We start from the raw sequence: 23,319 nt of genomic DNA, 5'->3' as shown, positions 1-23,319 counted from the left end.
TTATTAATAACAACGCTGTTTTCACTGTGTAATACCAGCCTTTATCTCTTCACCATAACTCAAAAATAAAATAAGCCACCCCTACAAATAACAACTTTGTGAAATTAAAAAAAAAAAAAAGTTGACGTGGAAAACATTTGGACCAATACTCTAAGTAGCACTGGGCATACTATCTCTGCCTCACTGAAAACATTTCTTTTTTGGCACAACTTGATTTCAAATGATAGAATGGTCACGGTACAAAAAGGTTTATTTAAATTAAATATTTTAGACAAATCAATATCTACAACCGTTCCAAAGCATGTGTAGTTTTTAGCCAAAAAAAAAAAAAAAAAGGAACAGTTTAGCTTAACATCTGTGATCATATTTTACAAGATTATTGATACACATTCTGGACTGCACCAGTCAATCATATTGTCAATGGTTTACTATTTATTACCAAACATTATATACAGTAATAGCATAAAGATTAATCATATCTTATAAGTGATTTCACAATCGGACTCCTTGGAAGGAAAAAAAAAGGATCTTTCAACAATACAAAATATAAGGTGAAAATAAGAGGAGAATATATAAAACACTTACATATTTCATACAGGCAATAATATGCAGACATCAAAAGACCAACAATGGCCTTTTCACTCCCTGTTAGGTGTGTTCCTTCAAAGGAGGTCTGAGAGGATAGAAATGTTCTGGGGGCGGGGTCAGGGCTCAGAAACACCTTCCGAATCACAGTGGGCTTCTGTTCTTTGGGAAGTAAGCACCCTGAAGGTGTAGAGGAGAAGCTGTTTTGAAGTATTGTCTGAAGATGTTACCTGAAGGACCAGCAGGGCTGGTAAGGAGGAAGGATTCCCATCCCAGCCATGGGAATCGAGCTTGGAATTTTCAAGTCAGGGGACCTTTGAATTAGTGGCCAATTCAGGGTGGAGGAAGAGCAAAGGGAAAAAGAAAACTCAGGGAAGGGAGAGAGGGAGATGGAGACAGCAGGAAGAGAGCTCCCTTTGCGTTTGCAGAGGGGAGGCTGTGCTGAAATTTTGCTCAAGAAACCAACACATTCAGATCGGAGGAAATTCTTTTTAGGTTCCCTGCTCTTTGGGTCAATAGGAAGAGGGAGTTGACAAAAAGTTGCCAATGTCAACAAGGGTATCTGATTTAGGCCACCCAGGCATGCGTGTAAGGGTGTGCATGAGGTGCGTGTATGTCGTGTATCTCTTACGCCCTGACTGTATATATTCAGGCAGTGTATACTCTCTTGAGATGTGTAACAAAAGAAAATAGAACTTGTCTAAAAAATACATTCTTAAAAATGCAGTTTGAATACAGTCTCATTTTTAGTGATTCAGTCTATCCTAGTGGTTAATTCCCCAAATCAAGATCAATGTGTTTTTTTTTCTCAAATTGGAAGAGTTTGTTTGGACAACTAGGATCATTTTGGAAGGCAGTGCAAGTGCAGAAAGCCCTGTGTCCATGGGCTGTGCACACGAAATTATCCCAGATTACATCTCAACGAGCTTCCTGGGCCCAACTTATTTTCCTTTTAGCCTTTTGAGAATCCTAAATCAGAAAACCCTGGAGCAGAAGGGACCTTTGATGTTAAATCTGTCCCCCACTTTGCAGATGGGGGTGGAGGAACAGGCTGGAAGGGAAGGAGAGGCCAGTCAGGGTATCACCAGCCCTCTGAGGGTCCTGGGTCTCCGGATCCCAGCCCAGGGCTCCCAGGTGGTAATGCTGCTGGGCTTTTTACACATTTATTTCTGAGATGGGAACCGGGAGGAGAGGTCCATGAAAATTCTACCTGGAACCAGTGTCTTTCAAAGAAGCCCTGGCCTTATTCCAGGTGTAGCCAATGACAACTCATTTGAAGGAATATACTCAAAATGCAGGCTGCGGGGATTGGGGCTGGGGAGGAAGGGGATGGAGAGGGTTCTGGGATCTGCAGAGCCGGTTCGCTGAGGGTCCCTCAGTGCAGACGTGCCGGTGGGGTGGCAGTACAGCGCAGGTCGTTATGCTCAGTGCCCAGGAGGGAGAGGGGCATGCTCAGTGCCCAGGGCGGAGGCAGGGCTGGGCGGGCCTCTGGCTCTATGAGACGCTGTAGCTGTTGTAGTACGTGGCCGTGGCATCAGCCAGCACGGAGATGAGGCTGGTCTCTGTGGGGCCCGTGGGTGTCATCTGAGAGCCAGGGGTGTGCCCACTGAGGGCCACGGCCCCTGCAGCAGAGTCTGGGTGGCCAGGAGTGTTCAAATACTGGTCAAACTCATTCCGATCCATGTCCCCCAGGAGTTCCACCTGGCTCAGCTGATCCAGCGCGTCAAAGCCGGGGTGCTCGGGAGGCGGGGAGAGCTGGCCCAGGTGGGCGTGCAGGTTGGAGTGGAGAGAGTGGTAGGTGGCGGGGGAGTAATAGGCAGGGGACGGGGGACAGCCCGGGACAGTGGACATCATAGAGACGCCCGGGGACTGGCCGAGGGCCAGGGAGCCCAGCGGGTGGCGGCAGTGCAGAGGGTTGGGGGCATACTCCGGGGAGTAAGGGGGCCGGGGCAGGTGCGGGATGCGGTGGGAGTGCGCATGCTCCTCCTGGCAGGGGGAGGAGAAGAAGGTCTGCTCCGGCTCCAGCACATCCAAGGGTGACATTTCCGGGGGCGTGGGCAGCCCGTAGGGGTATGTGTCCGTGCTGCCCGGGGCGCCGCCGCCCGCCGGCCCCTCGTGGTAGCAGCCTCTGAGGCTGGGCAGGGCGCCGCCCGGGGAGTACTCACCCCTGTCCTCTTTGTCCCCCAGCGCCCCCCGGCTGCCGCCCCGCTTCTCGGGCAGGGCGTTCTGGTCCCGGGACAGGGAGCTAAGGAGGAAGCCGGGGTCCACACGCTTGCAGAGGCGCTTGGCCTGCTTCTTCCTGCGCGGGCGGTACTTGTAGTTAGGGTAGTCCTGCATGTGCTGCAGGCGCAGCCGCTCCGCCTCGTCCACGTAGGGCCTCTTCTGCGACAGGGTCAGTGCCTTCCAGGACTTTCCTGCTCATGCAAGTCAGAAAAGGCCCCCGTCAGTATCTACGCGGCTCCGGGCGGCCGGTGCACCTGTCTCAGACCCGTGCCTCCAAGCACGAGGCACACACCGTCCCCCATCCCATCCGCTCCTCCCCCCCCCCCCTCCACAGAGGGCGCAAAGGCACCCTCTTCCCAACCTAGGTCCTGCGCACACAGTGAGGCCAAAACAACCTCCCCTGCCTGCACGGGGCAACACCACTTCATGCCAACGACACACACATTCACATCATCTCCCATATAAAAACCATCTGACAACACAAACATGGAAAGAATGTGGGACTCACAGCAAAAGGCCAATGTCAGCCACAGGATAAAAATATATAAGGACTACAACATTGACTTTAGTTCTTTTAACCCTTGGAGAGCCAATTCTAATTATTTGTGCATTTCAATGAAGATTCTCTGCCTTTGTTGATTATTACTGTTTCTCGGGGAGTGATACTGTAATATTTACTTATGGCATAAAACTCACAGGCCTCCCCATGAGGGAGCCCAGGTAGAGTTAATAGTTTCACAGATATAATTAAACAATAGGATCTCACTTAAGGTAACATGATTATCCCTTACATCTGAAGGTCAAATAGGACCCTGTTGTCTGAAGACCCAACCGTGGCCAGAATGCTAGCATCTGCCTGCAACATGCACATATGCATGCATACGCATGTATACACACATGCGCACGTGCACACACACACACATACACAAGTGCCCGCTCTTCCCTTTGACCCTGGCAGGGGGCACCTGCACAGCCACTGACTCTCCGTACAGAAGCAAACTTCCCTGGGTCTCTATTTTGCTCACTAGAAAATACATTGTGATACTACCCAACTCAAAACTCCCTCTTTTAAAAGCATCGCACACATGAGCCCCACTGGGACTAAAATGCTGGTTTCACTTGTGTTTCCTATTCGTCCTCCCTCACTTGTGTGTTGTTTTGTAAAAGGCTTTGTTCGGTCTTTCTAAGTGCATTGCACATCCCTCCAGCTGCAGGTTTTCTGAAGGTCACTGCTGGACCCCTAGGCTACCACCTCCTAGGGTGAACTCAGGCTCTACAACTTGGACAAGTCCCCCCAGGACTCTGATGTGTGCTGAAGTTTCTGTCACTAGCCTGGAAGATAGGCCCTGCTAAGCCCTGTAAGGAAAGGGGCACATCTCCCACCTGGAGCCCTCTGCACAGGGAGGAGTAGAGCTGTGTGTATGGCCACCCTCCATCCACCGGTGCCTGTGCCCATGTGGGCTGGCTCTGCACACCAGGCCCTCCAATGAGGTGAGAGGAGGAGAACTATTAAAGGTGTTCTGCCACTGGGATGAAAGTCTATAACGTTCTGACCATCATCGAGTTATATCCTTAGCTGTTGCTTAAAAGGGCAACTTGAAAAGTGTTAGGAACTCTGGATTTGGAGCTGGTCCGCAGCTCCCAGCCTGGGGCTGAGGCCACAAAGTTGTTGCAAGAGGCCCAAGATCCAGACTTTCTCTCTCTCTCTCTCTCTCTCTCCCTATCTGTGGACTGAGTATATAAAATGTGACTCTAGTTTCTAAGTGTACCTGGATGTTGCAGTATTAATAAAATGTCACTAAATAAATGTCACTAAATGTGCAGCTGCCTTTATGCACTTCCTCATTCATAATATACTCAGAATACTAGTGTTCCTGGTGAGGTTTTCAATGTTAGAGATTAGAAAGCTTGTGGGGCGGGGGAGGTGGGGGGAAGCTGGGACTCTCACATCCAGTCCCTTCCTTTCCTAGGTCAGAAAGGAAAGGGCTGGGCGAGATCCCAGGGAGGGGGGGGGGGGAGGTGAAAATCGATCATGCTATGAACAGATTAGAAAGACCGCGTTTGAAAAAGCAACACCAGGTTGGTTTCCCTCACCCTGTGCCAGGGGCTGTGTGGTTAAGCAGCAGGAAGGAATCTGTGTCTTTCCTGCAAAATGGACGGTAACCTCTGAAAGCCTAAGTGCAAGTAGAGAGCGGAGATCAGCTTACAGGAGGCATTTGTCACCCAGGTCCCTTTGCCAGCCCTTTCCCTGGGAGCAGGCAGCCTCACTCCTATAATGCTCCCCAAACCAAGTTCTTCTCCTATCTCTGGCCCTGGGTCTGCAACAGAAACCCCGTTCTATCCCTGTCACAAGAGCATCTAGGAACAGCATCTAGGGCCTACCAAAAAAATCTTTAAGAGGCCCACACATGAAAAAAAAAAGTGTTTTCATTTCTTTAGCAATCTGAGGGACAATATGAACTTTCAAGTTGAAGAAAATGTTTTGTTGTGTATATTAATACATTTGTCTTTATGCCAACCATGTAAAATACAATTTTAAACACTTTTTAAGGACAAGAGGTTCACTAAGACATGGCTCCCTAACGAGTCCTGGGCAGGCTAACCAGGAGGCTGGGCGGTAGAAGGCTCTTTGAAACCTCCACTCTACCAGCTGCTTTGAAAGGGCGTCTAGATTGCCCGAGGGACCTTCTCTGGGGGCCTGTGGCTTTAACCAGCAGAAAAGTGGGTGTCAGTCCTCAGTTCACGGTTCCAACCCAAAGAAGCCCAAAACTCCAAAGGAAAAAGGAAACTGGCTTCTTTGGTTCTGGGTCTGGTGGGGTTGGAGAGCAGGGCCAGCCTCCCACAACCACACACTGTCCCTGCTCACAGGGCCTGGGGTCTGCTCCACTCACCAAGTGTTTAGAAAGGTTCCCACCAGTTCAAATGGATAAAAACCACAGCGAAAGGGCTACGAGATTAGGAGTAGGGCGGAGTTGAAGAGTGCTCAGCTCCAGACAGAGGAGAGACTAGAAAGCCTGACAGGAACTCTGGTTTTTCCGACCTGCCCTAACATCCTCTCTATGGGCTCATCCCTGTCCCCGGTCCCACCACCCCTGCTGGGACTACACAGCATCAATCCGGAGGAAGCGACCAGGCCAGGCTGCGGGACAGACAGACCCTCACCGGCGCCCTGAGTATCCGGATCAAATGAACTAAAGGGCTGCGATTGAGACATGGAGTCTCCAATGGAGTCTATTTGCATAGACGTTCTGCTGTTGCTTTAATGATAAAGTTAAAGCAGGAATGCATTCCGCAAGGTCTCTCTTCACGAATATTCGTTAATAATAGTTACCACCTCTCTCTTTGATGGGGCCAGTGGTAAAGTTCAGGGAAAGATGGATTTCCCACTCGTATCCCTAGAGAAGGCCAGTTGCAACCCATCTCAGCGTTTCCGTCCATCCTGGCCGCTCCGCGCGCTCGGGTCTCCGCAGCGCGGCGACCCAGCCCCGCCCCGCCCGTACCCTGGGGCCCCCAATCCCGCTCCTGTCCTCCCCGGCCACCCCAGGGCCAAGCTGTTTCACTTTGGGCCTTGCCAAGGTGCCCCTGCTCTGAATCCCAGTCACCGCGCTCACACCCACGCCCGCACAGATGCCCAGCCTCGGCGGCACCGCGACGCCCGCGCTCCCCGCGTCCCCACTCGCCAGGTCCGGCCACACTCTGCGCACTCGCCCCGGCCGGCCTCTGCCTGCACCCCTGCCCGCGACCTCGGGCTCACCGGCCCTCCCGCGCACTCACCCAGCATCTTGCTGAGCTCGGCGTTGTGCAGGTCCGGGTTCTGCACCGCCAGACGTTTCCTCTCGTCCTTGGCCCACACCATGAAGGCGTTCATGGGCCGCCGGATGCGGCTCTCCGAGCCCTTGTCCCCTGGCGGGCGGGGGGCGGCCGGCGGCGACAGCCCATCCGACAGCTCGGCTTCCAGGGCCGGGCACTCCAGCCCCTCGGGCCACGGGTAAGTTCCCAAAAGCGAGGCCATGGCCGCACGGGGGTCGTCTCGTTTCGCCTCGCGGGGCCGGCGTTGACCTGGCCCTCGCACGGGTCGGGGCGTCCAACTTGGCCCGCAGCCGCGGCCCGGCCCCTTATTTATCAGCTTCGGGCGGTCCCGTCCTCCAATGACTCTTGAAGGCGGCTCGGCCCCTCCCTCCGTCTCGGCGCGGCCCCCTCCCTGTGTCCCCGACCTCCCAGTCCCCGCTCCGACTTGCCGGGAGCCGGAGAGGAAAGGAGGGCCGCTTCCCCGCGCCCGCCCCCAGCCCGCCCCTCCGCCTCTCGGGTCCCTCCCGGGGATACGCGCCCCGCCGCCCCAGGGCCGCCTCCCGTCCCGCCGGCTCCCGGCGCAGGTGCCGCAGAGCAGGGAGGAGGGCAACGCCCGCGGTCACCTCGTCCGAGAGTAGGAGCCGGACCCAGTCCTCGGGCCGCGGCCTCCACGGGCCAGACTCCACCAACTCCTCCCGGGCGTGGGATCCAGCGGAGAACCGAAGCCAACAGGTTTCCCTGGGAATGCCGGGCGCGAGAGACATTGACCATGAACCCCCCAGAGCAGTCTGGGGACCGTTCTTAAGAGAACACACGTCGTGTACAATGACCAGGGCCCCCAGCCAACTTTGGTGGCCACCAGAGGCCAACAAGGGCTGGGGTTGGATCCCGCATCGGGCTCTAGGCAGTACCCACGCGAGGGCCCACCTCGACGTCCCCGCGGGCCCCGGCTCTGGAAAGGCCTGCGCGCTCAGTTCTTATTCTCTCTGCCTGCCATCTGATTTCTCTCTTCTCACACCCCTCTCGCCACCCCACTGTAGTCTCCGGTGTGGGGTCTCCAGCTCCCCTGTCTCTAGCTCTTCCCTCAAGGAATTCCCTTCTTGTATCTTCTCTTTTCTCCTCCCACCAGCTCTGGAGCCCCTGAGTTCCCCTCGTCCTGACACCCACCTCCCATGGGGCGACCACTTCGCTCGCTGGATGACATCTCCGTGTCACCCGGCTTCGTGTGAGTAGGACTGTTCCCCTGGCTCTTAACTTCAGCGCTGGCACACAGTAGGCGCTCGGGCACCGCCAAATAAGTGAAGAAGAAATGAGTGAGTAAATATGGCCTAGACACACCCTACTGTATAAAACACCGCAATCACAAGGCTTGACTAGATCCTGGAATTCTATCCACAAATATTTGCCGTGCCCCCCTCCTGTGCGGCGCTCCGCAGAAGCGACCCAGAAGGGAGGTAGCATTGTCATGGGAGGACTGAGGGTCTGGGGTCCGGGCCTGCCTTCAGTGTCTGGGTTACCTAATTCGTGACTCAGGGCAAGTCGGGTATCTCTCTAAACCTCCTTTCCTAATCCCAAAAGAAGGACGATGATAAGACTGATCTCACAGGGCTGTTGTGAAGATTCGATGAGATAACATGCGAAGTTGAAACTCTATACTTGATGGTAGATGTTAAGATAATTCTAGATGTAGAACCGGTAGGTTCAAAGTCCGCGTTGCAATGCCCCAGCGCGCAGCGCGCAGCGGCTGAGTTCACAGGCGCCTTGTGCGCAAAACGCACTCCCGAACCGCCCCCACGGCTAAAACCCGGCAAATGGATGGAGAGATGCAACTTCTCGGTTTTTAAGTCTCAATTTTAATCTCTAAAGTCCCTGATAATTTTCATCCGAGAACGGGCTCTCCGCATAAAATAAAAAGCTAATTTTCCTCTCCCTTCCAACCAGGATCCAGAAGCAGTACCGTAGGCCTCCGCCTGCTGCTCTTCTGAATCGGGGCTGACCAGCCAGGGCGCCGAGCACAGCGCAGAGCGAGCTGGAAAGTGGGTGCTTTGCAGCCAGAGAGCATCCTGGAACCCGAGGTGGAGCGGTGGGGCTGGCTGGCGCCGGGGCCGAGCAGGGTGGGGTGGGGCAGGTTTGCGGAGAGAATGTGTCCGCGGTCTAGGCGGGTTTCCCTACCCCGGGAGGCCTAGGCCATTTCCCGTGTTGGACCCCTCTGCCAGAAATTCCTTTAGAAAAATCCCAGGCCGGAATGCTCTGGGAACGGCGGGGAGCTAGGGCCGCGCCCGTCCGGGGAAGGGCAGCTCTGTAGGGAATGGGAAGGGTAAGGGGTGGAGAGGGATCCGGGCAGGGGCACTTGCGCTGCAGCGGAGGACGCTGAGAAGAATTTGGTTCCGACCTTTTCTAACCCCACCGTCCTCCAGGGCGGAGACAGTGCTCCACCACAGGGTCAGAGGCCTCTAGGGGACAGCGCCCCCTTGCCGCCGCGGGCATCCCCACTCCGGCGCCAGCCTCTGGCGCCCTCCCAGCGCGGTTCCTGAGCAGGACGCGCACGCAGTGGGGCCGCGCCCGGCACCAGGTTAGGAAGATACGCAGACCCTGGGCAGAGCAGAGCAGTCAAGTTGGATTCTACATAGACCAAAGGCAAAAATAGGGAAAACAGCGGGGGCGGGGGCGGAGACAATCCGTGTGGTGATTGTTGTTTCCAATCGTTTAATTTCTTGCATTTCCTCCGGAGAAAGCGCTTGAACCTGGGTTTTCCAGGACCCCGGCGTTAGCAGCCCCGTTGCTAGTACCGGCGCGTCCTGGCTAGTGTGAGCTGTCTGCGTGCCGGAAACCGGGCTCTTTCACTCGTTCCATTCCTTCTTTCCTGCATTAATTTGCACCCATGCGTTGATGTACTTGGGCAACTTTATGCTAGCGTGCCCAGGTGCGGGCGGCGCTAAGGGATTCGAGGTCAAATGTGACTCTGACGCCTCTGGTCACGGCAACCTTCAGACCTTCAATCCTCCGGAGCGCTGCATAGAGCCCAAACATCCCCAAAGCTCGGGCTTGGAGGGCTGAGCGAGAGGACCAGGGCTGGCGCCTTCCAAGGCATCCCCGACGCCTGCTCCGGCCAGCGCTGGGCCCAGGACCAGCGCGGCCCCTTAGTTGTTGGTCCAAAGGCTCATCTGTCCAGGCTCGGCGGCGTGGTGAACCCGCAGGCAGCCGAACCAAGAAGGACAAGGTTTAAGGGCTGCGGTGCTGGGTCCTGCGGGTGCTTGGACCCGCAGCGGAATGGGATGGGAGTCCCCGCAGGCAAGGGAAAGTAATGAGGGTGACGGGTCTGCGCGTGACGATTAGGGGCACAGTGAACACCCCGCATGCAACGGACCTGTCTGGCACACAGACCTGAGCCTTACTCTTCCGGTGTGTATTCTTAAACTATGCTTTCTCCTCCTCTTAAATGAGTTTTTCTTTCCCCCTTCCCTCCTTCCTTTCCCTCTTCTCTCCTCACCTGACCCCCTATCGCTCTTTCCTCTCTTTTCTCTTCCTCCTTCCTTTCCCTTTTACTCCCATCCCTCCCACCTTTTTCTTTGGCTCTTTCTTTCCAAATACCGGTTTCCAGGAATACAGGACTTGAAGTCAGAAACCCCGGGTGCAAGTTGCATTTACCAGATCTCAGCTTCAGTTTCTTCACTTGTAAATAGGGGTAATATAGGATAACTGATACAGTAATTGTGAACGCAGCTCGCATATTTAAAGAACTGTGAAATGGTATAAAATAAGGAATGGTTGAAAATTTAAATAAAATTGACAGTCAGTCCTCCAAAACTTTTTCCCCTTGAGGAGCTTTCCTTATTCTGTTCCAAACTGAAGAATTTCAGTGACGCTAGGGCACCAGAACTTGGGGTCAGAACAAGTTCTGGGCTGGCAGAGACTCAGCTGGTGGCCCTAGTCTTTGCACGGTCGTTGTTTTTTTGTTTGTTTTGTTTTGTTTTTTAATTGTCTAAAGTTTTACATATGTCTCCTTTTTCCCCAATTGACCCCCCCACCCCCGCATTCCCACCCAGGACAAGCCCCCACCGCCCCAGTGTCTGTGTCCATTGGTTATGCTAATATGCATGCATACAAGTCCTTTAGTTGTGCTTTTTGTCCCTCACAGCAGGCTGGAGGTGAAAATTATCACCACCATCTTCTTTGCTCACACTAACTTGTCCATACTTTATTGGCAGTCTTTGTAAAGGTCATTCTCTGGCTCATCCGAGCCTCTACACAGCCCTCTGCAAAGCAGGCAGCCCAAGTTTTAGTGTTAAGCTGTTTTTCAGTGAAGAAGGTGAGGCTGCAGCATGCATGTGGCAGCGCAGAGACCTGAACATAATCTCTATCCCTCATGCCTTTGCTTCTGGGTTCCAGGGCCGCCCGGGCTCAGCTCCCAGCTCCCCACCCTCACCAGAGCCCCAGGCCAGAGAGCAGGGCTTCTAACAAGCTGCTGGGTCTCCCCCCGCCCTTGTGGCTTCTCCAGTCCCATCTCTCCAAGTTCCATTGGACCTTCCCTCACCCAAAGGGTGCTTAAATAAATGCAAGGTAATGTGAAGAACAAATGGGCTAACCCTGTTGGCTATAGTTGAGGCGCATGCTGAAGAGCCAGGAAACTGGACCCAGACTTTCCAGCCACGCTATCCCTCACCCCTCACAGCTGGTCCAATAACCAGAAACCCTGACTTCCCTCCAAGGAACTGTGTTCAGGATCCACTCTTTTAACCCACAGAAATCTCTTCATACATTTAGGAGAAATTCATCAAGGTCCCTAATTTAGAATAATTTGGGGGAATTCAACCACACAGCATGGATTTATGATGTACCTATAGGCTTACCCGCATGGACTGGAAGCAGGCAGGACACATGGACAACTGGGCAGAGAGTCACAGCTTCTTAGGTTTAACAGCTTTTCTGTTGGGGAATAAGGGGAAGGAATAGGATTTTCAAATGACATTGCTCCTGAGTGTGGTGAGTGTAGACCTGCTGACAATATCAAAACCCTTTTGCAAGAGGGATTCAGTGGTCCCAAAACACTGGGGTACTGAAACCCACATTTTCTTGGGAGTCCCCCAGATCCAATGTCCTAGTTACTGCAGAATCTCCCCTCTATACATGCCCGCTCATCTATGATTAATCACATCTCCTAATGAATGCTGGGAAGAAGCTGGACTTGGAGCAGAGACATGAGTCCGGTCCCATCGGCCATGAGTGCAGGTACACATTTGAGCAAGTCACCTGCCCAGTGCACAGGGTGGATAGCCTCGTGGGCCCAGGGAGGTGAAGGCTGGATGTGTGTGTACATTCTCACAGCAGCGCCAAGACAAGCTAACGCTCCTTCTGGGCTTTGTGTGTGCTTCTCCCTAGCACTGAGGGACGGGAGAATTCCATGTAAAAGACATGAATTTTCTCCCACTCCACTCTGAACAATGGTCAGTTTTCCTTCTGTAAGGAGCAATGATTACAGCACTGACATGATCTTTAGCTAGTCAGAAGCTGAACTTTCAAATTTAGGTAGAAAAAGAACAAATTACAAGAAAAACTAACAGTTGGTTCAAGGGGAATGTTTCTATCTCTTTATTCTATTGCCTCTTCTTTCCAAATGCCTAAGAGGAAGAAGGGAAACTGACTAGCAAATGCCTATCAATAATATGAAATGAAAAATAAATAAGTCTTTTCTCAGACTACCCATACACGTCTGATTTCTGGGTAAGTGGTGTCAGGCTAATGGCTGACATTATGAAGCAGCACCGATGGAGATGTCATCGTGAACTCCGTCATCAGCCAACCATTCTGCTGTGAGAAGCAGAGGATACTTATTTGTTCAGTGTATGAGGTTGCTTTAATAGATGGATTTCAAACTACCATGATTTTAAAAATTATTTTTCATTGAAGTACAGTATGCCTACAGAGAAGCAGACATGGTGAGTACTGGCTGAGATTTCAGTGTGAACGTGCCTGAGAAGTGTGCTCAGATCATGACACAGAATGCTACCAGTCCTACTATTTTAGAACTCCCCAACCCAATAAATTATAAGCTTCCTTAGGGCAAGAACTGAGTATCATTCTGTTTTAAAATATATTAATAGAAAACTTGAGGTATAGTAGGGCCAATGTATCAGGAGAAGACTGCCCAAGAGCTAGTTAATCAGTTCCTAAGAGGGGCATATCATGCTATGGGGGACATGGCAAAGCACTGGGAGGGGGAAACCATAGGCAAGAGCCTTCTGTGGCTTCCTTGGGAAGGAACGGCAAGGGAAGGGAAGTAGGCTTTAGATCAACTAAATCTGAATAATTCGGGTGGACACTGGGGCATAAAGGTATCCCTCATTGTCAGATACCTGGTCTTCATGATAGGGACAGGTGGATGGTGGCCCCAGAGTTTTGGGTGTGGATTTGTGTGAAAAGTGTACCAGCAGGTGAGTTGTTTACTATCTATGGGAACTGGCTAGCCTTGGGAGGGGCAGTCCCTCCAGAGTCAGTGAGACCTGAGGTGGCAAAGCATCAGCATGCAGATAATAAATGACGGTTAATATACATTCATCTTTCACACTCCAGAACCTAAAATTATGTGCTGTACATCATGGGCACTCAGTGAAAGGGGTAAAATGGAAGGAAAGAAAAGTGTGGGGGCAAAAGGGACAGTGCAGTGTGCCAGCTAGCTGGGCAACAAGAGGGTAGCCTTCAATAGCCTCACTTCCCACAAGCACTGACATGAGTTGCCTACAGCAACTCATATGAAGAGACTCCACTCAACTGCTCCTGGATTTATATTCAGAAAGTTGGGATGTCTCAGCAGTCTTTGTGAAGACCTCACTGGGAAACATGCTCCCCGTTCAACATATGCACTTAGACTAGCTGTATAATTTGGTCCTTGAACCATTCACCTTGAATTTCTGCTAGAATCGGACAACGATCCATGAAGGGATGTGCTCCAGTTATCTATTGCTGCGTAATAAACTACCCAAATAACAACTATTATGCTTGATGCCTCTATGGGTCAGGAATTTGAATAGTGTACGGTGAAGGTGTCTGCTTCGTGATTTCATATGATGTGTTATAGTTTTTGTCTCAGTATTTCTTAATCTCCCTCATGATTTCTTTTCTTTGACTTATTGGCTGTTTGAGATTGTGTTAATTTCCACATATTTGTGAATTTTCTAATTTTCCTTCTGTTGATTTCTAGTTTCATTCTATTGTGATTGGAAAAAATACTTTGTATGACTTGTTTTTAAAAATTTATTAACATTTGTTATAAACCAAAATTACAATACTGTTTTTTAATACTTGTCTATTTGTTTACCTTTACAAAGAACCTTATATTTTCATATGATTCAAGTTACTCTCTCTCTCTCTTGTGTCCTTATATTTCAACTTGAAGGACTCCCTTTAGAATTTCTTGTAGAACAGATCCAGTGGCAATGAACTCTTTGTCTGGAAATATCTTACTTTCTCCCTCATTTTTTGAAGAACAGTTTTGCCGGGTATAGAATTCTTGTTTGACAGATTTAAAATGTCATGATTTAAAGTATATAATCCCATTGACTTCTGCGCTGCAAAGTTTCTGCTGAGAAATCTATTGATAATCTTATGGGAGATCTCTTACATGTGATGAGTCACTTTTCTCTTGCTTTTTAAAAAAACCTTTCAACAGTTTGATTATACTGGTAATGTGTCTTGGTGTGAGTTTCTTTGGGCTTATCATACTTGAAATTTGTTAAGCTTCTTGGATTCATCCATTATTTCATCAAGTTTGGTAAGTTTTCAGTCATTATTTCTTCAAATATTCGCTCTGCTCCTTTCTTCTCCTTCTGGCACTCCTATAATGTTTATATTGGTCGGCTTGTTTATGTCCTACAAGAATCTTAGACTCTTCATTTTCCTTCACTTTTTTTTTGGCGGGGGGGCTCTTCAGAGTTCACTGATATTTTTCTTCTGCCTATTAGAGTTTCCTGTTGAACACCTCTAGTAAAATTTCAGTTATTGCATTTTTCAGTCTGGAATTTTGTTAGGTTTATTTTTATAATTTCTGTCTCTTTGTTTATGCTCTCATTTTGTTCATATGTCATTATCCTAATTTCCTTTAATTCTTTTAGCTATTTGAGCATATAAAAGACAGTTATTTTAAAGTCTTTGTCTAGTAAGCCAATAGTTCATTAAAGTACTAATATAGTTATGTGGCCCTTGTATCCTGTGAGCTATTTAAACTTACTTATCAGTTCAAGGACATTTTGGGGGTAGATTCCTATGGTTTTTCTATGTAGGCAATCATCTTCAACTCAATATTAAGAGGAAAATGCAATGAAAGCATAGGGCAAAAATAGAATGTTTTAGAAAGATATAAAAATAGCCAAAAAGCACATGAAAAAGATACTCAACATTATTAGTTATCAGGGGAAAATGTAATTTAAAGTCACAATGAGATACTAGTATATATCAACTAGAATGGCTAAAATTAAAAAGATTGAGAGTACCAAGTATTGGTGAGGATGTTGAACATATAGAACTCTCATAAACTGCTTGTGAGAATGTAAAGTGGTAGCCTTTAGAAAACTGTTTGGCAGTACCAAAGTTAAACAAATATTTATCATATGACCTGGACATTCCACTCCTAGGAATTTCTTCATGAGAAATGAAAGTGTATGTCCAAATAAGGACATTTATTTGAATGTTCATATGAATGTTCTTGTATTAAAAGTTGAAGCTTTATGCACAAGAGTACACAGCTGCAAAAATCCCAAATGTTCAATCCCAAATGGATAGGCTGTGGTCTATCTATATAATGTAATTTACATAGTAATAAAATGAACTACTGACACATACAATAACATTGTTAAATCTCAAAAGTGTTATTCTAAGTTAAAATGATTCCATTTATATGAAATTCTGGAAATATAAAGCTATAATGATAGGAAGCAGGTCAGTAGTTGCCCAGGGGCCAGGGCATGGGGGGAGGGAACTGTTAAGGAGCACAAGGACACTTACTGGCTGATAGAAATGTCATATATTACAATAGAGGTGGTGAATGCACAATTGTACTCACTTCTCAAAACTCATTAAATTGCACTTAAAATTGGTGAACTTATTGTTTATAAATTACACCTTCATTAGTCTGTTAATAATACAACATTGATTGCTAGGCACAGATCTCTTTAGGCTACACGTGCACACTGCCCCGAAATAGAGAGACATGTAGGAATGAGAGGAAATTATTTCATTTACTCACTTATTAATTCCATCGTTTAGTTAAAAAATAATTCTTAAACATGCATTAGAGGATAGGCAGAGTGTTAGGTGTTGGAGATAGAGGAGGAAAATCTTCTCCAATGATATGTTGGAAAAAAGCACACAATCATCTCCAAAGGAGCAAAGCTCTGAGAGGAACACACAATCCACACCAAGAGTGGTTAGGGAGGCAGGTGGCTGCTGAACGAAATCTTGAATCATGTTTCTTCTCAACCATGTTCACATGATGATCCTCAGGGACAGTGAGGAGGCTCTGTAGCACAGAGGAAACAGTGGGTGCTTTGGAGTCAGAAAGATGTGGGCTCCAGTACTGGTTTGGCTACTTACTAGATGTGAATCTTGAGAAAATGTCAATCAAGCAGAATCTCATTTTTTTCACACCCAAAATTAGGGTAATCATAATTACCTACAGGTTGTTCTGAGAATGAAAAAATAATTGCAAAGCATCCAGCTTAATAAAGGATGACATTAATAACTGATAATGAGATACATATATCGGTCATCCTCCCTGGTTACCATAAGCCTCTTTTTTTTTTAATTGAATAAATCTGATGTGTAACATTGTGTAAGTTGAAGGTGTACAATGTGTTACTTTGACACATTTACATATTGTAATATGATTGCCGATGTAGTGATATTTATCACATTAAATTATAGTACAACATAATTATCTATATTCATTATACCGTGCCTTAGATCTCTATGTATAAGCCTCTTTCAACCATCCTGGTCAAACACTAGTAATAAGAAAGGACTGGGACCCCTGAAACTCAAAGGTCACGTAGTATCACATCCAGTGGTCTTGGGGTAGAGTGGTCTTTGTAGCCTAAGTACCTCGCAGGAGCCTGCCAGGAGAAGGCTCTAGCCCAGGGACTGGGTGGGACATAGGAAGTCATCTAGCTCCTTTGCTTTCTGCCCAGATGGTTCTGCACCAAATCACTGCTCTGACTTTTATCTTTCTGGTTTAAATTTCTAAGGTTCCTTCCAGTTCTAAACTCCAAGATTCATGAAGCAAAACTCAAAACACTAAAGTTTAGTTCCAGGAAAGGAATTTCAAGGTCATCACTCTTGACTGCCCTCTGAAAAGCATCAAGTACTCGGGCACTAACTCCTCCAAACTCTGAATTGTCACACTCATGACCCCAGGATCAAAAAATGGTTGGAGCTCAGGGGGACAACCCTTCCGTCTGTCATATTATGAACTGGTGACCTTGGTGTAGGCACTGAGCAACTCTGAGCCTATTTTTTCATCTATAAATGAGGAATGTAATAACACAGCTCTTACAGGGTTGAGGTGAGCAGGGTGGCTTGTCTCAGGCTCCTCTGATTTGGAAGACCCAACCTACTGGCTTATGTGGCCAGAGTACACTGTTCTCCCTCTCCCAGCACAGTTGCCATCATTTGTTCATCTCAGCTTGTAGTGCCTTGCCCCATCTCAGCAGGATTTTGTAATCCCTCTAGGCTAATTTGCAACAACTTGCTTGACTAGGGCTGCCTAGGAGTCCTAGGCAAGGGCAGGATCCTGAGACCTGTCACCTGAGAAGTCTGAGTCAATGTGACCACACCCCACCCTGCCCTGGGCCTGCTCACAGTTTACCTCCTTTAGTGGGGAGCGCTAAGCCCCCCTGGGACTCTGATGTCTTCAGGATGACCTGACCACACCTCCCTGTGTTTCATCCTGGAGCTTGTCAGTCAAGAGGAAGAGCGGCTGCAGCAGGTAGAGTTGTTCAGGAGCCCTGGTGATAGCTCTGCGAGGCACTGGGAGGATGGCTGCTGCACCCCTCTGATTGGGCTCCGATATTTGTAGGGAACTTACTTTTCATTTTCTCTTGTGCTTGGAGGAAGAGAGGAAAATGTACTGAGGGCCTCGTCAGGTATTTTGCTAGATCCTACAGCCACCACTCGAGGGAGACTTGAAAATGGGGCCCTGAGAGGAGGTCATTGGAGATCCCGGTGGGCAAGGTGAGTCACCAACAGTGCAGGCTAGGGAGGAATTAATAATCAAGCCTTCAAATTGGATGAGCAGGTCTCACATATACTGGTCATAGTGTTCAGAACTTGAAGGAACCCCAAGTGGGGGCTGTGGTCACAGCAGTGCACCCTGACTAGACATCCTCATCCTGGATACAGTGTAGGTCTTCAGAGCCCGGTTCTTGCCTAGCTGTGGTCTGTTCATTTGCTTCTTCATTTAAGAGTCCTTCTCTACCTACTATGTGCAAGGCATTGTCCTGGGTGTGTAGGCATAGAGATTAACTTCACCTTCAATGGCCCTAGGCTTGAATGGGAGAGACATCCATAAGCTCTAATATCAGGGAGACTTGGATGAGTGAGAAAGCTATGAAGATTCAGGAATGGGAGAGATTGCTGCTGGGGGCCGGATGAGGAAAGGCTGGAGAAACTGTTGATGATATCAGAGGCAGGCTTTGAAGGCCAGTAGGAGGGAAGGGACAGTGATACACAAGAGGCACAGTCATGCACTAGAGTGAGAGTGCAAGTGGGGGACGTGGGGCCCCTCAAGGCAGTGGGTGCAATTGTCCAGGAAGAATTATTATGGAATTAACTGGATAAATGGAAAAGAGGGATAGATCCAGGAGCTGTGGGGCATGACTCACTAGGCAGAGGAATCAAGAGGGAAGGAGTGCTACGTTGTGGGCTCCTAAGAGTAAGGACTTAACCTAGGACACCAATGGCAGTCACTTAATTAGGTTGAACTGTTGTAGATGGCCCTGGACGTTAAAGCCAGAGTGAAAGCATAGGGGTATCCATAGCAACAACAGGTACAGAAGGTGGCCTGGAAAGGATGAACAAGAGTTCCTTTCAGATCCTTTGAATCTGAGGGACCCTCAGGATGATTAAGTGGAGATGCGGAAGGAAAGCTTGAGACTGACCAGTGGGGGATAGATTCAGACCTGGGAATTGTTCAGAAAGAAGCAGAATCATTGGTCATGAGTGTGTGTGTGTGTGTGTGTGTGTGTGTGTGTGTGTGTGTGTGTGTATATATCCTTCCATTGGTTAAATAATTCTCTCTCTCTCTCTATATATATATATAGAGAGAGAGAGAGAGAACAAACAAGAGTGAACACAAAACATCTGAGCAAAACACTCAAGGACTTTCTGTCTCCTGCCAGCCAAGGAGTATTCAGGAAAGGACACTCAGGAGTTTTAGGGGGCATAGGGTAGGTGAAAGGAGACAGAACAGCCTGGAGTAAAGCCATTCACCTGGGGGAAGCCGTGTAGCTGGTGAGGAGGAAGGTGAAAGCGAGGACATTCCCCTCAGTGAAGGCTCTGTGGCACTCCCCTGGTTTCTCACAGCTTCATTCCCCAAGTTTTGAAGGCTGGAGTTTGCCTTCAGCAGGATTCCATTTCTTTAACAAATGTTTAGTATTTGTTGTTCCATCCTGGGTCAAAGGGTGTCCCTGGTCCCTAGGCAAAGTAAGGCTACCTCAAAGCTAGGTCTCCTAGTCCTTCTATACCCAGTTCTCTCAACAGATATGCCAGTAACAGAAGGGACGGAGAGGTGAGGGGAGGGGTTGGCGAGAGGAGCTGGGGTCTATCTTTCTCACACTCTCCACTTAGGCAAAATACATTTTTAATTCACTCTATGGGGAAGAATGTGATTATAATTTTGCTTATTTATCACAGTTAGAAATGTTAATAAGGGAGATCTGAGTAGGAAGTCACTCCTCAGGTTCAAGTCAAATAATGAGTTAGCAAAGAATGGCTTACAGCTTACTACCCAATTTGATTAGCACGATTAGCATGAATGGTAAAGGTGATGAAACCCCCCAGTGTGAGGGGGGCCAGGTCCTGAGTACACCCCACTGACAGTGTTCTAGGATAAGGAAACGCATCCTAAATGACACAAGTTGGTAGATCTTGAATGTGGGTAGGCCCTGTAATGGATTAGTTACTCAGTCCTGAAGTGGCCTAGGGCCTAGGCTTAGTTCAAAGATGGGGCTCAGCAAATGGTTTTAGAACAAATAACGGCTTCTCATATCCACGTAACCTTTCTCAAAGGAAAACCAATACAGGAAATACAAACAGAAAGTTTAAGATGTAACTAACTACAAAATCCTTCCATTGGTTAAATAATTCATTGCATTTTCCTTAAAAGTTTGCTGCTAACGCTTACACAAAAACTCAACTCAGGTGAGAAAGGGCTCCGCAAGCATGTCTGCATTAGCGCACACATGCAACCACCACAGCACCGGCACCAGACGCAGTCTGTGCCCACCCACCGTTTTACCTGCTGTCTCTCTGCCTTTGCCCCCTCTTAGCGGTCCCACAGGGGCTTTGTGCATGCCATTTTAGTGGACTCAGTATTTCCTAACTAGATCATATGCTTTTATGCATGGAGTCTAGTCATCCGTTTTATTAGGATGTGATACTAATTTGTTCACTAACAACCGAGAGCTATGAAATCGCACATCAGCAGGGATCTGACCTCCCTAGACCCAGCGCCAGCACAACAGGCTCCAAACTGCAATGATTGCAGAACCCACGAGATAAACAGGGTGACGGTGGGGAAGTTCTTACTCAAATCTAAATACAGCCGCTGCTTGCTGGTCCAGGCTGAGATCACTCAGGTAGATTGTGCCGAAACATTTCTCTGATGCTGTTTCTAAAAGAGCAGGTCCCAGCTTGCTCCTGCGGGAGTCAGCCAACAGGTGAGGGAGGAGAAAGGCAAGATCCGCACTGTGGTATAAAACCAGGGCTCATTTAGGTTTTGTATTTCAGAAGTACCCATATTTTCTGAAAATTAGAAGAAACTGTCTTTTTTTTTTCTCACAGATTGGCAAACAGGTTTTAAGAAGTTGAGTTACTTACCTAATTTCCCACCAACCTCTTGACCAAGTTGGGAAGGAGCATCCGTTGAAAATTTCAAATGTACAGGCTATCCGCAAGTATTTTCCACAGCTCATGTAAGTAATGCTAACTCCAGTTCATTGTCAAACTCTACCGTTTGCCAGCAGCTTCCACTGGTTCTCTGGGAGCAGCATAAATCTAATTATAAAAACTGAAAGAGGCCCTTTTATAAAAAGTGTTTATCTGTAAAAGGGGGTAACTAACAATAGTGCTTACTTACTGGGTTGAGGATGACATGAGCTGATTTATTTAAAGTGCTTGGAATAGGGCCAGGCACATAGGACCTCATGCAGCAATAATTAATATCTATTAAAATTAACAGAAGGGAAAGAAGGGTGCTGTAACATTTAAGAACCTCTTCATTGGCGAAATCTTTTCCGGGGTACCTTCTTTCCCTATTAAAACTGGAGGATGCCAAGGAAAGCACTGAAGAATACAAATACATTTTTACCAAGTGAAATAATTAAAGGCAAAAACAGGGTTCATATGTTAACAATTTAAGAAATACCATGTCTATGAAATGCAACTTTCAAGCGTATATATTTCATTGTTCAATCTTCCGCTTAGATCCAGAAACTAAGTGGCCTATAAAAGAGACACTTGGGGAAAAAGAACACTGCAGATTTCCAGTGAAAATTAAGCTTCCGTGTCCTTCAAAGTAGAGGGTCACACTGTCTGCTCTTTGCTGAGCAAGAACTTCTTTCTCAGGCTACCCTGAAATTCCTAAAATCATCCAGGAATTCTTTTTGCAGCCCATTAAAAGAATAGAAATTACAGCCTACAGGATCTCTTTATTTAGTTGCATCTAAATAATCTTGAGATGTTTTACTCTTGCCTTGGAATCCTCAACTCCAAGAACTTTCCTTCAGCACCTCCTTACCCTGGTCTTCCTGGCCGGCCCCTTCATCTCACCTGACGTCCGAATCTCACCTGCTTCCTAAACTCCCACCTGCTTCCTCCTCCTGCACACAATTCAGTATATTTGCATGACTCTCATTTTTATTGATTAAAAAAAAAAGTTAAAGTTAATAAAGTAAAAGGCAAAAAAAGAATATGTTAAATATATAAATATATTAAATATATATTAAATATGTGGATGGAGAAGAAAAAATATTTTTTTAGAGTATTCCCTTTAGGTTTCATACATTCCCACTCCATTCTGGAACTCAATTCATTTAAGATAGGACAAGCAGAGATAATTTGGGCATGTGCCCTCTGTGAAGAAAAGTGACTTTAAAAATCTTTGGTGCTTTAATAGACTGGACCATAGCCTGGGATTCTGAACTCCAGGGGCCATGATAAAACTCAGAAACTAGACCTCAGGCTCTGAATTTTCTTTGTGGGTAGTGTGTGTGACTTTTTAAACAATTCAGAATTCTTAAGAGACCAAAACCGAACATCCTTACTATACTTTCTCAATTTGAAGACTCTCAGGGCCATGCTTTATATCTAATGTATGATGGCCCACCCCCTCTCCTCCAGAGTTAAAATCAGGGCAAGAGGTCATCAGCTTGCATGTATTATCCAGGAGCAATCTATCAATCAAGTGGAAAAGAGCACTGAGCCTGCACGCCCTGCCACACCCCCACAGCCACTCTGACAGGTCTGTCAGAAGCAGGCTAAGCACTAAGACTGCAAGAGCAGGACGGGCAGCAGGCAACTAAAAAGGGGTTAGAAGAAAACTGGAATTGAAAATAAGGAGGAATGAGGATGAGGGAATAAACAAAAGAATGGAGAAGAAAAGAAGGAAGAGATAAAGAGAACAAAGAAAGGAAGAGAGGAGAAACAGGCAGAGAAAACAATAGGGCTGGAACTCTAATTTATAAGCATGCATTTTCTTCTTAATTCTGTGTCCCAAGGAGGGCGTGAAGTTATCTGGGTAAACACACACAGGGAGACGCCAGGGTGTGGCAGAAGGCAGTATAAACACAACTCGGTGACACCACTGGGTCTGAGCAGGACTGAACTGAGAAGCATCTTTTACATTTATGAGCTATTAATACTTTTAAGAACATTCACAAGGTAGTTTCAATCTATAGAGTGACTGGTTTACAGATAAAATTAATTTCCTGACCTTAGACTCCAATCTTTTAAGCTTCTGAGGAGCTCCTGGTCGTTATAAAAAAGGCAGAGCCCACAATAGGGGATTTGTCCCTAAGCAGCACCACACGGCCTGCCTACTCTCTCTCAGGGAAGGTTCCACGGTCTCTAGTCAGCTCACTTAGACTACAGTCTTGGGAAGGAGACCTCAGAACACCAGGCTGCCACTGCTTAGTGAAGAGAGGGCATTAAAACAGTTTCCCCATCAAAACTACACCAAATCAAACCAAACCAAAACAAGTCTGATTTGGGAATGTAATAATACCTACTTGGCAAAAATGTATGGTTGGCTATAGAACAAAAAGAATGATCTGAATCTAAACTATTGCCTCTTAATCCTTTAATTAGACTAAGTCCTTCAGAAGGAAGCACAATTCATTGTTACTGAAGGAAATAAAAAGCAAATATAGACTGTGACATACCTACACCACGTGTGCACATACACAACTTGATGTGTTCATACGAGTATGAATGAACACTCACAGTGAAGGGCTCGGA

General features: G+C 47.7%; 1 protein-coding gene across 1 annotated transcript; it reads right to left on the bottom strand.

The window, feature by feature from the left end:
- Nucleotides 1–233: 233 nt before the first annotated feature.
- SOX7 (SRY-box transcription factor 7) lies at nt 234–6,898 on the bottom strand. The gene is made up of 2 exons (XM_080673387.1): nt 6,583–6,898; nt 234–2,999 (listed from the first exon to the last, which is right to left on the bottom strand). Exons 1-2 carry the CDS (start codon nt 6,818–6,820, stop codon nt 2,080–2,082), a joined length of 1,158 nt encoding a protein of 385 aa, XP_080529513.1. The 5' UTR covers nt 6,821–6,898; the 3' UTR covers nt 234–2,079.
- Nucleotides 6,899–23,319: the final 16,421 nt, after the last annotated feature.

Source organism: Plecotus auritus, assembly GCF_963455305.1.
Source record: "Plecotus auritus genome assembly, chromosome: 6".
Taxonomy (NCBI): domain Eukaryota; kingdom Metazoa; phylum Chordata; class Mammalia; order Chiroptera; family Vespertilionidae; genus Plecotus; species Plecotus auritus.
This window is presented reverse-complemented; position numbering and strand designations above follow the sequence as displayed.

Coding starts and splice junctions, on each gene's coding strand:
- SOX7 (XM_080673387.1), bottom strand. CDS start 6,820: ATGGCCTCGCTTTTGGGAACTTACCCGTGGCCCGAGGGGCTGGAGTGC. Junction 3,000..6,582: donor CGAGCTCAGCAAGATGCTGG/GTGAGTGCGCGG, acceptor TTGCATGAGCAG/GAAAGTCCTGGAAGGCACTG.